General features: G+C 47.0%; 1 protein-coding gene across 1 annotated transcript; it reads left to right on the top strand.

Moving 5' to 3' along the window:
• Nucleotides 1–589: 589 nt before the first annotated feature.
• Nucleotides 590–13,975, top strand: POLR2C (RNA polymerase II subunit C). Its single transcript, XM_027619996.2, has 9 exons — nt 590–739; nt 894–943; nt 3,413–3,481; nt 3,628–3,680; nt 11,341–11,469; nt 11,870–11,921; nt 12,135–12,303; nt 12,438–12,512; nt 12,985–13,975. The coding sequence occupies exons 1-9, from the start codon at nt 654–656 to the stop codon at nt 13,127–13,129; spliced, it is 828 nt and encodes a 275-aa protein (XP_027475797.1). The 5' UTR covers nt 590–653; the 3' UTR covers nt 13,130–13,975.
• Nucleotides 13,976–14,194: the final 219 nt, after the last annotated feature.

The following is a 14,194-nucleotide window of genomic DNA, read 5'->3' as shown; positions in this document are numbered from 1 at the left end:
GGTGGGGTGGGGGGTTTTGGTACTCTCTATTGAGCATCTGCACACTGCCAGGCATGTGGAGATGAAGAGCCCCCACCCACCTGCCACAAGTACACAGACTGTAGATGATGCATTGAAGTGAAAAGCATTGTATCTTCCTGCAGTTTCAGGAGAGCGTGAGCCGGACTTTGAAGTATACTTATGTTCTTCCATAAATGTGCAGATTTACTTCATTTTTTTAAAGGCATCGTAGTGGTTTTTGTTTTGTATATTTAACCTGGTCTCTGTCAAATACCTAGTTTTGTTATCTTTTGCTGTTACAAACAGTGCTGCAGGGAACGCCCCCGAACGTGTAACTTTGAAGACAGCTGCAGCCATTTTCGTAGTATGAATTCCTAGAAGTGTTATTGAGTCGAGGGCGTGCACAGGTTTTGCCAATTCCTGCCCCCGCCCCTCCCCTCCCACAGTTGAACCTGATGCACTTCAAGCAGGTGGGGGTGTAAAACGGGGCCCGGAGCGGCAACGGCCTCCGAGCGGCAGGTGGCGCTGTGAGCGCGTGTCTGCGGAAGCGGCGCGGGTCGCGCTGACCCAGTTCCGGCGGCGGCGGCGGCGGCGGCGGCGGCGGCGGTGGCGCAGGGAGCCGAATCCCGGGAGCTAGCGGGTTGTGGGGCACCATGCCATATGCCAACCAGCCCACCGTGCGGATCACGGAGCTCACCGACGAGAATGTCAAGTTCATCATTGAGAACACGGACCTGGCGTAAGGCCCATGAGGGAGGAAGCTGGCGGCTGGGGAACGCGGGGGGCTGGAGTCGGGCCGGGCGGGGGTCACGTCCTTTAGAGCTGGGCCCCCGTGGCGGGGCTTCGCGGTCGAGGCTGCGGCGTCCTCACGCGGCTGGGTTTTCATCCCTCAGGGTGGCCAACTCTATACGGAGGGTCTTCATCGCCGAGGTGCCCATAATAGGTAAGTGAAACCCGCCTGTCGTGGCCAGCCCCCTCCGCACACCTTGGGGCTCCTGCTCCTAGCGCTTGGTTAGGCGGGGGTGTCCTGGGGGTGGCTCTGAGAAGACAGCAGTGCTTTACCGCTGGCCCAGGGCCGCTAGGGTCCACTCTTACATACGCGTCGGTGAGGAGCGGGGGTTCGGGAGTCTGCATATTTGGATTTGAATACCGTTTTCACGTACTGTCCCTGTGAAACTTGGGCAAGTTTTTCAACTGTGTGCTGCGGTTTTCTCTAACATTCGGACATTAATAGTACTTAAAAGGTGATGGCAAGGATTAAGTGAGGGAATCCCTATTTTAAATGCTTTATGTTCAGTACCAGTAGGTGTCTTTTTGGGAATCCGTTCCTTCAGCTGCACTTAGAGAACATGTAACTGCCAGGCAGTGTGCTAGGAACTGGGAATGCAGAGCTGCATAGTGCAGGGTTCTTGCCCTCATGGAGCGCACAGTGAAGTTGCAGGGCAAAGGCGAATCCACGGATAACAGTACTGCAGGATAGACGTGGATCAGTAGGTAGCTCAGAAGTATAACTACAGTGCTGTTGGCACTCAGAGGAAGGAGGATCTGTTCTGGTTCCAGCCACCCTGCTCCAGGTATTTTTCACATTTATAAATATATTACAAATATTTACTGAGTGTCAATTCAAAGTTTGGGTTGGAAAAAGGAGTGTAACTCACAGCTGCTGCACTCCTAAGGAAATAAGCAGGCCAAATGATTGGTAAACAAGAGCGCATTGCAGTTTCCACCACCACCATCTCTAGTCACTTCTTCAGCTCAGAACTTGGAGTGCTGGTCCTTCCCTTCCCTAATCACTCCATGTCTCTTGGGCCTCAGTTTCATCATAAGTGAAATAACGGAGTTGTACTTTTTTTAAGATTTTATTTATTTGACGGCGCACAAGCGGGGGTGCGGCAGGCAGGTTCCCTGAGGAGCAGGGAGCCCGATGTGGGGCTCCATCCCAGGACCCTGGGACCATGACCTGAGCTGAAGGCAGACGCTTAACGACTGAGCCACCCAGGCGCCCCATGGAGTTGTACTTTGAGGCAACATGACATTACAAGTCTAAATGCCATTTTTCCCACAAATTCAGTTCTGCAAATAGTAGCACTTGCTACATTCCAGGCCACATTGGGAACGCAAAAGTTAAGACATTTGAAGACTCCACCCTAAGGATTTTTCGAAGCTGTGAGGTTGAGACAAGATATATACAAATACAATAGAGGGCAAAATATGACAAGTGTAGGGGTGCCTGAGTGGCACAGTTGGTTAAGCATCTGACTCTTGATTTTTGGCTCAGGTCATGATCTTAGGGTTGGGAGATCAAGCCCGGCATCAGGCTCTGTGCTCAGTGTGGAATCTCCCTCTGCCCTTCCCACCCTCGTTCTCTCGCTCTCTAAAAAATTTTTTGAAGTATATATATAATACGTATATGTGTAGGACATACATATTGTGTGTTTATATATGTAATAAGTGTCTTTAGTCTGGGCAGAGTCTTGTGAGGGAGGAGCTTGTAGGGAGGGAGTGTTGGTATCTGTATCCTGGAGGTCGAGCAAAGCTTGGTTTATAGGAGCCTCAGAGGATTTTAACCTGCACAGGAGAGGGTTGGGGCATGTGGGATGGGGAGGGGGGAGGGAGTAAGGCAGAGTCAGAAAAGCTTGGCTCATGATCCTTCTTTGGCTTGGGTTGGGGAAGCAATAGAAAGCATAGGACCCAATCTGCTTTGTCCTGTCTGGTCCTCTTCTGACTTCTGTTCCTAGTGTCCACGCCCCTTGTTTGGTGGTTGGCCATTTGATTTATGAATTTGTCAGCATGCAGATGTTTATTAATGAATGAATATGTGTTTAAGTCAAGTGTGTGTGATAATACAGTTCTTATCCTCTTAGCTCATTCCTGGTAAGCATTGGGTTTGATATTTAGTATGCTGTTTCCATTAAAGGAGTTCTCTGAACATTGGTTGATTGATAATAAAGTGTTCAATTGGGTAATCTGGTCATTGCATCATAAAATGAGATATGGACCATAAGTCTGTCTTTGAGATTTTTCCCTAACTTTTAAGTGCCTGAGTAGTTTGTGTTCTTGGATTTGGTGTTGACAGGAATAACAGACGTAAATGCTTCTCACAGAACTACTCAGTTCAAAGAAACATGTTCCCACTCCCATGAGTATTCTGAGTCAGTATTTTGTATGGGACAGGGGCCCCCCTCCCCCCTCATTAAATCTGCCTGAGTAGGGAAGGAGGGGGTGTTGCATGTGGTTCCTGTTAAAATGCGGATCCCTGGTCCCCACTTGAGCTGCGGAATCAGCCTCTGGCAGCCTGGCCCAGGCTTTTGTAATTTAGTAAGCGTCAGGTGTTTCTTAAATCTTGAGAACCACTGCTGTAAGTCTTTAAGTGAATTTGGTGGCTAAACTGCATGTCTGCTTTATTTTTTAGCCATTGACTGGGTTCAGATTGATGCCAATTCCTCAGTCCTTCATGACGAGTTCATTGCTCACAGGCTTGGTGAGTGCGGGCTTTGAAAGGTGAAAGGGAGGAGGGCTATGCCTGGTATCAGAGGAAGACGCCGCCTCATTTCCAGGGGGATTTTTAGGTTCTCTTTCTGGCGTGACCATTTGGACTTCTTTAAAGTGCTTCTTTGTTTCTTCCAGGACTAATTCCCCTCACTAGTGACGACATTGTGGACAAGCTGCAGTACTCCCGGGTATGCGGTGTGATTAGGGGGAAGGTGGGCGGGGGTGGAAGGTTCAGTTCTCAGAGGCATGTTCCCCCACTTCTTAACTTGTAGCTGTTAGCGTGGAGATGTTGCCTGGAGCCTAAGCAGACATGGGTCCTCCATTCTGACAGGCCTCAGATTGATTAGGTTCCAGGGGCATCAGGGAGTCTCTCTAGCCAGCCGTACAAGTATTCTGGTATACACCAGAATACTCATTTATACTGAACGGTGGGGGTTGGGCCTTTTCAGACTCCGATCTGTTCAGACTCTGCTTTCCAGGGTGTGTTTTCCGAGTGACAGGAGGCTGGGAGGCTAAAGGGAGTCAGCAGAGGGTTGAGGGGTTAGGAGGGCATGAGGGTGAGAACAGAGGGAGTGAGGACTGGCCCCCACAGCAGCACCTGAGGGACTGGAAGGCAGGTGTCTGTGCCTCTCCCCATAGGTGATGCTCGTTAAATATGGCCCCTTCCTCTAGGATCGTGTTTGTTCCCTGATGATATGTTAACAGGCCTTGGACTTGGTGGGAACGGGACAGGATTAGGTTCCCTGCTTCCTTTCCCCAGGGCTGCGTTGGGTAACAGCTTGAGCCTTCCCTCTTGGTGGCTTTGGGTGATCCTGAATCAGCCCATCTTCTGATATTCCCAAGGGCACGTCATTTTTGTGGTAGCTAACTTGATACATGTTATAAATCTGTGTTTTTTTAAAGAGATGTTTAAGCACACAGAGAAATGTGGAGTTTATCTGACCAGTGCTCTCGCTCCCGTCAAACAACTTGTCATATTCTAACATTTTGCAATATCTGCTTCACATCTCCAGATTTTTGTTTGTAAGAAATGAAACATCAGGGGCGCCTCGGTGGCTCAGTTGGTTAAGTGTCTGCCTTCGGCTCGGGTCCTGATCCCAGGGTCCTGGGATCGAGTCCCGCATCGGGCTCCCTGCTCAACAGGGAGCCTGCTTCTCCCTCTCCTCCCTGCTTGCTGTCTCTGTTGCTATCTCTGTTTCTCTATTTTTTTATTTTTTTAAAGATTTTTATTTATTTATTTGAGAGAGAATGAGAGCACGAGAGGGAAGAGGGTCAGAGGGAGAAGCAGACTCCCTGCTGGGCAGGGAGCCCGATGTGGGACTCGATCCCGGGACTCCAGGATCATGACCTGAGCCGAAGGCAGTCGCTTAACCAACTGAGCCACCCAGGCGCCCTGTTTCTCTCTTTAAATAAATAAATAAAAAACAACCTACAGATATTGGTGGGTATAGTTGTACAACCAGTTGAAGAGCAGTTTGGCAATGTCTTAGGTAAAGATACACGTGCACCAAGACCTAGCTTCTGTCTGTTAAATTTTTTTCTAATATTTACTGAACAAAGATGGTATGGATCCCCCTACCCTGTTTTTGGCTTTTTCTCCGAAGCTGCAGAAAAATTAAAAACCTCAAAAAATAAACAGCTATTTACTTTTGACCTTTAGTTGCCAATTGTTAATATTTTGCTACATTAGCTTTATTTATCCTATCCGTGTTATTTTTGCTGAACCATTTGAAAGAAAGTTGCAGATACCATGGCACTTCAGCATGCTTGTCCTAAGAGTAAGGGTACTCTCCCACATAACCACGCTGTCATGCCTAGAGTATTAGCACTAACTGGTCACGTTTGTGCGCAGTCCTCATGCAGATTTTCCTAGTTGTCGCCCACACAGCCTTTCTTGCTTTTTGTCTGTGGGTTGGTCATTCATCCAAGATTCACGCATGCATTTGGTTGTTATACCTCTTTAGTCTCTTAATCTCAGATTCCTCTCCTTTTGTTAAATACATTTTTTTAAGGTTGTGTACCATTTCATATTTTTATTTTTCATGACATTTTGATTTTTCCATTTCATATTTTTAATAGTTTTGGGTTTTTTTGTTAACATATAATGTATTTGTTTCAGGGGTAGAGGTCTGTGATTCATCAGTCTTAGACAATACACAGCGCTCACCACAACACATACCCTCCCCAATGTCTATCACCCAGCCACCCCATCCCTCCCACCCCCCTCCACTCCAGCAACCCTCAGTTTGTTTCCTGAGATTAAGAGTCTCTTATGATTTGTCTCCCTCTCTGGTTTCGTTTTGTTTCATTCTTTCCTCTGTTCCCCTATGACCCTCTGCCTTGTTTCTCAAGTTCCACATATCAGTGAGATCTTATGATACTTGTCTTTCTCTGATTGACTTATTTCGCTTAGCATAATACCCTCCTCTAGTTCTATCCACGTTGTTGTTGCAATTGGCAAGATTCCATTTTTTGATGGCTGCATAATATTCCATTGTGTGTATACCACATCTTTATCCATTCATCTGTCATTGGACATCTGGGCTCTTTCCATAGTTTGGCTATTGTGAACATTGCTGCTATAAACCTTGGGGTAAAAAAAAATAACCTTGGGGTGCAGATGCTCCTTTGGATCCCTACATTTGTATCTTTGGGGTAAATACCCAGTAGTGCAATTGCTGGGTGATAGGGTAGCTCTATTTTCAACTTTTTGGGGAACCTCCATACTGTTTTTCAGAGCGGCTGTACCAGCTTGCATTCCCGCCAACAGTGTAAGGGGTTCCCCCTTCGCATCCTCGCCAACATCTATAGTTTCCTGAATTGTTACTTTTAGCCATTCTTACTGATGTGAGGTGGTATCTCATTGTGGGAGTTTTTTTTGTTTTTTGTTTTTTTTAAGATTTTTATTTATTTGACAGCAAGAGAGGGAACACAAGCAGGGGGAGTGGGAGAGGGAGAAGCAGGCTTCCCGCAGAGCAGGGAGCCTGATGTGGGGTTTGATCCCAGGACCCTGGAATCATGACCTGAGCTGAAGGCAGACGCGTAACGACTGAGCCACCCAGGCACCCCTCTCATTGTGGTTTTGATTTGTATCCCTGATGCTGAGTGATGTTGAGCACTTTTTCATGTGTCTGTTGGCCATTTGGATGTTTCTGGATTATTCCTTGGGGTTGAGTTTGATAAGTTCTTTATAGATTTTGGATACTAGCCCTTTATCTGTTATGTCATTTACAGATATCTTCTCCCATTCTGTCGGTTGTCTTTGGTTTTGTTGACTGTTTCCTTTGCTGTGCAAAAGCTTTTTATCTTGATGAAGTCCCAATAGTTCACATTTGCCCTTGCTTCCCTTGCCTTTGGCGATCTGTCTAGGAAGAAGTTGCTGCATCCAAGGTCGAAGAGGTTGCTGCTGTGTTCTCCTCAAGGATTTTGATGGATTCCTGTCTCACATTTAGGTCTTTCATCCATTTTGAGTCTATTTTTGTGTGTGGTATAAGGAAATGGTCCACTTTTCATTGTTCTGCATGTGGCTGTCCAATTTTCCCAACACCATTTGTTGAAGAGACTGTCTTTTTGCCATTGGACATTCTTTCCTGCTTTGTCGAAGATGAGTTGACCATAGAGTTGAGGGTCCATTTCTGGGCTCTCTCTTCTGTTCCATTGATCTATGTGTCTGTTTTTGTGCCAGCACCATACTGTCTTGATTACAGCTTTGTAATAGAGCTTGAAGTCCGGAATTGTGATGCCACCAACTTTGGTTTTCTTTTTCAACATTCCTCTGGCTATTCGGGGTCTTTTCTGGTTCCATACAAATTTTAGGATTATTTGTTCCATTTCTGTGAAAAAGTTGATGGTATTTTGATAGGGATTGCATTGAATGTGTAGTGCACTAGGTAGCATAGACATTTTAACAATATTCTTCCAATCCATGAGCATGGAACGTTTTTCCATTTCTTTATGTCTTCCTCAATTTCTTTCATGCGTATTCTAAAATTTTCCGAGTACAGATTCTTTGCCTTTTTGCTTAGATTTATTCCTAGCTATCTTACGAAAACGTTTTGGGTGCAGTTGTAAATGGGATCGACTCCTTAATTTCTTTCTTCTGTCTTGTAATTGGTGTATAGAAATGCATCTGATTTCTGTGCATTGATTTTTATATCCTGCCACTTTACTGAATTCGTATGAGTTCTAGCAGTTTTGGGGTGGAGTCTTTTGGGTTTTTCACATAAAGTATCATATCTGCAAAGAGTGAGAGTTTTGACTTCTTTGCCGATACGGATGCCTTTTATTTCTTTTTGTTGTCTGATTGCTGTGGCTAGGACTTCTAGTACTAATGTTGAATAGCAGTGGTGATAGTGGACATCCCTGCCGCGTTCCTGACCTTAGGGAGAATGCTTTCAGTTTTTCCCCATTGAGAATGACACTCACTGTGGGTTTTTCATAGATGGCTTTTATGATATTGCGGTGTATACTCTCTATCCCCATACTCTGAAGAGTTTTGATCAAGGAAGGATGCTGTACTTTGTCAAATGCTTTTTCTGTATCTATTGAGAGGATCATATGGTTCTTGTTCTTTCTTTTATCGATGTATTCTATCACGTTGATTGATTTGTGGATGTTGAACCAACCTTGCAGCCCAGGGATAAATCCCACTTGGTCGTGGTGAATAATCCTTTTATTGTGCTGTTAGATCCTGTTGTGTTTTGGTGAGAATTTTTGCATCCATGTTCATCAGGGATATTGGTCTATAATTCTCCTGTTTGGTGGGGTCTTCATCTGGTTTGGGATCAAGGTAATGCTGGCCTCATAAAATGAGTTTGGAAGTTTTCCTTCCATTTTTATTTTTTTGGAACAGTTTCAGAAGAATATTAATTCTTCTTTAAATGTTTGGTAGAATTCCCCTGGGAAGCCATCTGGCCCTGGGCTCTTATTTGTTGGGAGATTTTTGATGACTGCTTCAATTTCCTTGCTGGTTATGGGTCTGTTCAGGTTTTCTGTTCCTGTTTCAGTTTTGGTAGTTTATACGTCTCTAGGAATGCATCCATTTCTTCCAGATTGTCTAATTTGTTGGTATATAGTTGCTCATAATATGTCTTATAATTGTATTTGGTGTTGGTTGTGATCTCTCCTCTTTCATTCATGATTTTGAGTCCTTTCTCTTTTCTTTTTGATAAGTCTGTCCAGGGGTTTACTAATCTTATTCTTTGAAAGAACCAGCTCCTAGTTTCGTTGATCTTTTCTACTGTTCTTTTGGTTTCTTTTTCATTAATTTCTGCTCTAATCTTTATCATTTCTCTTCTCCTGCTGGGTTTAGGCTTTATTTCCTGTCCTTTTTCCTGCTTCTTTAGATGTAAGGTTAGGTTGTGTATTTGAGAACTTTCTTGTTTCTTGAGAAAGGCTTGTATTGCTATATACTTTTCTCTCAAGACCACCTTTTGAACAGTTGTGTTTTCATTTTCATTTGTTTCCATGAGTTTTTTTGTTTTGTTTTTTTAAAGATTTTATTTGACAGAGCAAGAGAGCACATGCAGTGGAGAGAGGGAGAGCCTGACACGGGGCTTGATCCCAGGGTCCTGGGATCATGACCCGAGCCGAAGGCAGACACTTAACCATCTGAGCCACCGAGGCGCCCCATTTCCATGAATTTTTTTAATTCTTCTTTAATTTCCTGGTTGATCCATTCATTCTTTAGTAGGATGCTCTTTAGCCTCCATGTATTTGAGTTCTTTCCAACTTTCCTCTTGTGATTGAGTTTCAGTTTCATAGCATTGTGGTCCGAAAATTTGCAGGGAATGATCCCAGTCTTTTGGTACTGGTTTAGACCTGATTTGTGACCCAGAATGTGATCTATTCTGGAGAATGTTCCATGTGCACTAGGGAAGAATGTGTATTCTATTGCTTTGGGATGGAATGTTCTGAGTATATCTGTGAAGTCCATCTGGTCCAGTGTGTCATTTAAAGTCCCCTACTATTATTGTATTATTGTCGACGTGTTTCTTTGATTTTGTTATTACTTGGCTTATATAATTGGCTGTTCCCATGTTGGCATAAATATTTATAATTGTTAGATCTTCTTGTTGGATAGACCCTTTAAGTGTGCTATAGTGTCCTTCCTCATCTCTCATTATGGTCTTTGGTTTAAAATCTAATTTGAGGGGGCACCTGGGTGGCTCAGTCATTAAGCATCTGCCTTCAGCTTAGATGATGATGCCAGGGTCTGGGATTGAGCCCCACATTGGGCTCCCTGCTCCACGGGAAGCCTGCTTCTCCCTCTCTCACTCCCTCTGCTTAGGTTCCGTCTCTTGCTGTGTCCCTGTCAAATAAATAAAATCTTAAAAATAAATAAAATCTAATTTGGCGGTGCCTGGGTGGCTCAGTTGGTTAAACGTCTGCCTTCAGCTCAGGTCATGATCCCAGGCTGGGATCGAGCCCCGCATTGGGCTTCCTGCTCAGTGGGGAGCCTGCCTCTCCCTCTCCTCCCACCTCCTGCTGTCTCTTGCTCTGTCTCTCTCTCAAATAAATAAAATCTTAAAAAAAAAAAAAATCTAATTTGTCTGATAGGATTGCCACCCCAGCTTTCTTCTGATGTCCATTAGCATGATAAATGGTTTTCCACCCCCTCACTTTAAATCTGGAGGTGTCTTTGGGTCTGAAATGAGTGTCTTGCAGACAGAATATCGATGTGTCTTGCTTTTTTATTTTGGGTTTTTAGTTTTTTTAAGTTATTTTTACACCTGATGTGGATCTCGAACTTACGACCCCAAAATGAAGAGTCGCATGCTTCACGGACTGAGCCAGCCAGGTGCCCCCTTCCATTTCATATTTCTGCTAAAGCTCTACGTTACCTTCCTGCCTCAACCTGTGTATGACTGCAGACTATCCAGGTGTGGCCCCTTGTTCTTTCTCATCATCTCAAAAACATCAGAAGCAGGTTAAATTTTCCTGCTGGTGTGATGGGGAGAACAGTTTGCTTGGTTACATTCCAGTAACTCTTCTTGTCTGAAGTTACACTGTAGCAGATGGTCCCTAATGGTTTGTTTGCAGCATCAGTTGCTTAAAGAACTATTGATGATGATTGAAGCCGAGTGATGGTTACATGGTAGCAGCCTCTTATACTTGCTCTGCTCTTGTGAATATATGAAATTTTCCATAATGGAAAGATTTTGTTTTTAAGAAAAGGTAAGTAGTCTAGAACTTGAAAGGTAATTTTTTGAGTTGTGCTCTGGATCATTTTATTTTTTTTCAAAGATTTTATTCATTTGAGACACAGAGAGAGAGAGAGGGAGGGCATGAGCAGGGAGAGAAGCAGAGGGAGAGGGAGAAGCAGACTCCCCGCTGAGCCAGGAGCCCGATGTGGGGCTTGATCCCTGGGATCATGACCTGAGCCAAAGGCAGACGCTTACCCATCTGAGCCACCCAGGCGCCCCTGGATCATTTTATTTTAAACGATGGTGACCTTCCCAAGCTAGTCCACTTAGTTCAAGGGAGGCTGCCCTATAAAGCACGAAAGCATCATTCTCTTACTTAACGCCTTGGTTCGTGGCAGAAGAGCACCCCAAGGGCCAGGGTGGGATGTTAGCACAGCGTCTCCCTGCAGTGTGGTCTGGTAGCTGGCGGAGGTGGAAGGAAAACATGGGGGCCAGTGGGTATAGGTTGTCTCTAATCTGGGAAGTGCCTGCATTGGGCAGCCCGCGAGAACGATGTACCAGATGGACACGGCCCCCCAGTGCCCAGAGCCTGTGGCCGGCTGTTTTACAGCTGGAAAAACGGAAGGAATGGGGTATGAGAAACAGGGAGCTCAGCATTTGCCATCTCTCCGTGGACTCATTCCTGCTTCTCTTCCTCTGTCAGGACTGCACGTGTGAGGAGTTCTGCCCCGAGTGCTCGGTGGAGTTCACCCTTGACGTGCGCTGTAACGAAGACCAAACTCGTCATGTCACGTCTCGAGACCTCATCTCCAACAGCCCCCGGGTCATTCCAGTCAGTGTCTCAGCACATCCTCCTTTCCCGGGACCCTCATCGTCCTCCTTTTCTCTCAGAGTGGGCTAGACTCGGGTGGTTTGTTACAAGATGCGGATATTCCTTGTGTTTTACCCTCTGTCTTCCTGTGTCTGGTGCCTAAGAAGTGCTGATAATCCTGGACACTAGCCAGGGTGGACAGGAACACGGTTGGTGCTGTGGGCCCGTCCTCTGTCACCCAAGGACCCTTTTAAAGGCCATGGTACTGTTTTGACTGAGAAGGCGGTACCCATGAGGTCCTAGGAGGCACTTCTCTCCCTTCATTCCCAGGTTTGGCAGGTGTTGGAACATAGTTGCTGGAAGAGGTGACTGGGGAGACCAACAGCTAGCTCATACATGCCTCTGTTTGGGCTCCCTGCAGGTGACCTCCCGGAACCGAGATAATGACCCCAATGACTACGTGGAACAGGACGGTAAGGGGCTGGAGAACGTGTGCGTGTGTCTACCTGCCCTGTCGTTTTGCAGGCCAGCACGAGGCTGAGACCCAGCACAAGCCTCTCGTGCCGCCTGCTCTCCTTGTCATCTGACCTTTGAACTGTTTGTCCAGATCGTGTGGGACCTCCAGGTCAACATTCAGGGGACCGTGTCTCTACCGCCCCTTGACCGACTTAAACCTCTCCCTGCAGACATCCTTATTGTCAAGCTAAGGAAAGGCCAGGAGCTAAGACTTCGAGCCTATGCCAAAAAGGGCTTTGGCAAGGAGCATGCCAAGTGGAACCCTACTGCAGGTGTGGCTTTTGAATATGATCCTGACAATGCCCTGAGGCACACAGTGTACCCCAAGCCCGAGGAATGGTATGTTCTTGTCGGAGTAAAGGCAGGCCTTTAGGGTGGGTTGGTGGGGACAGGGCTCTGAGGGAGCGGGGTGGGGGTAGGCTCCCTGTGGGCAGCAGCGGTAGCTGCCTGTGCTGACTTGTATTTGACCTCAGGCCAAAGAGTGAGTACTCTGAGCTGGATGAAGATGAGTCCCAGGCTCCGTACGACCCCAACGGCAAGCCAGAGAGGTAAGACCCTCGTCTGGCACCTGAAGGTGAAGCGTGGAAGAACATAGGGTTTTGGTGCAGGTTCTGAGTTGGGGAGACCCTTGTCTCACGCCCCAGTGCCCGTGAGCTCAGGAAGGACGGAGAACAATGGAGCCCATGCCACGTGCACGTCCTAAGGCAGATTATCCTCCACTAGTTATTGGGGAGCAGAGGAGCCCTCCGGTTAGCCCCTCTGTTCCTACTGTTGATACTCAACCCCCAGAGAAGGGGACCAGGCCAGAGCCAGAAATGGACCAGTCTTCTGATGACGAACATGAAGCTTTTTGAGGTGGCTGTGGCCTTGAAGTCCTGTAATGTGCAGCAGGACTGCTGTTGGCCGAGTTCCAGGTGGGAAGGGAGTCAGGACCCAGAAGGGGGAGCGCAGGATCCCGGGCTGAAGCTCGGGCCAGTGAGCCTGCCTCGTGGAGGGCTCTCACCCGACTCTTCCTCTTAGGTTTTACTACAACGTGGAGTCCTGTGGCTCTCTGCGTCCCGAAACAATTGTCCTCTCAGCCCTCTCTGGATTGAAGAAGAAGCTGAGTGATTTACAGACCCAGTTAAGCCATGAGATCCAGAGTGATGTCCTAACCATAAACTAGCGGCAGCTCACCTGTTTTGGCAGGAAAGGGGTGGGGGGGAGTCTAGGCCAGCAGCTGGCTCTCTGGTCTCTTCAGAGCCTCTTGTAGCTTCTGGGTCTAGACAGCTGTTGCTCAGGCTTCTTGGCAAGCCATCAGTACCCCCTAGGAAGGTAGCCGAGGGGAAGACGAGTCTCCTTCCAGCCTTGCTTCATTGCAGGCAGATGGCCGGGGGTGCCACTGGTATCTGAGGCAGGACAGTTTTTTTACTAGACATCTAGGATCCCTGGCCCTGCCCCCTGATTGCCAGTAGTACCCCCAGAACATCCCTTCCAGCCCGTTTCCCGATGTGCCTGGGTGGGGTGAGAACTGCAGAGCTGAACTGTCCTCTACTGGTCAGTTCAGGTCTTAAACTTTCTGTCCAAAAGTTGTTCTCACGTTGTACGTTGGGCTTCTGGTGAGTACTAAAACCCTCATTCTGGTTGCCTACAAACCCTTCCAGCCCCTGCCCAGAGCCAGCCTACTGGCACTTCACTCAAATCCTTGAGTGTCCCTAAGTTGAGAACCCTTAGAGAATAGTGTTAGACACTGGCTGCCCCCCACCCCAGATAAACCGTTTTTCAAACTTCACTGCCAGTGGCCTGATTATTTAAGATTGGGGGCTGGGGAGCAAGGGCCTTAATGAAGGTCTGGCCTTGACCCCTTACCCCTAGAGGTAGAGTCATGCCCAAAGCAGTTGATTAGGCAGTCTGTTAGGAGAAGCCAGGAGAAAACCAGAGCTCTGGTGCAGAAAGGAAGGGATATTTATTAACAGGAGCTGTCTTTTTAAAAGTTTTTATTTTTGGCAATAAAGAGCACAACATCATCTTCTTCATGCGTCATCGTGCCACTAACTTGAGCCAGCCCAGTCCTGCCTCCCTCTCCAAGGCCTTTGGCCCCAGGCTCCCATCTTTAGTTTATTCCTCTGGGTGGTCATTCCCTGCGTCAGGTTTGGAGCTGAGCTGGCTGTGGCCCCCTCCCCGGATCCAGGGCTCTCTGGGAGGGGCCTCTGGCTGGATCCTCCTGTCACAACTTGAATAGTGGTTATTT

The sequence above is a fragment of the Zalophus californianus genome, chromosome 17 (assembly GCF_009762305.2).
Source record: "Zalophus californianus isolate mZalCal1 chromosome 17, mZalCal1.pri.v2, whole genome shotgun sequence".
Lineage (NCBI taxonomy): Eukaryota > Metazoa > Chordata > Mammalia > Carnivora > Otariidae > Zalophus > Zalophus californianus.
Note: the sequence above shows the minus strand (reverse complement) of the source record. Positions and strands in the feature narration are given on the sequence as shown.

What these genes read in the sequence shown, in the direction of transcription:
- POLR2C (XM_027619996.2), top strand. Translation starts at nt 654, where the DNA reads ATGCCATATGCCAACCAGCCCACCGTGCGGATCACGGAGCTCACCGAC. An exon ending in ACAGCCCCCGGGTCATTCCA is followed by an intron (nt 11,470 to 11,869) that starts GTCAGTGTCTCA and finishes GGCTCCCTGCAG; the next exon opens with GTGACCTCCCGGAACCGAGA. An exon ending in TGACTACGTGGAACAGGACG is followed by an intron (nt 11,922 to 12,134) that starts GTAAGGGGCTGG and finishes CTCTCCCTGCAG; the next exon opens with ACATCCTTATTGTCAAGCTA.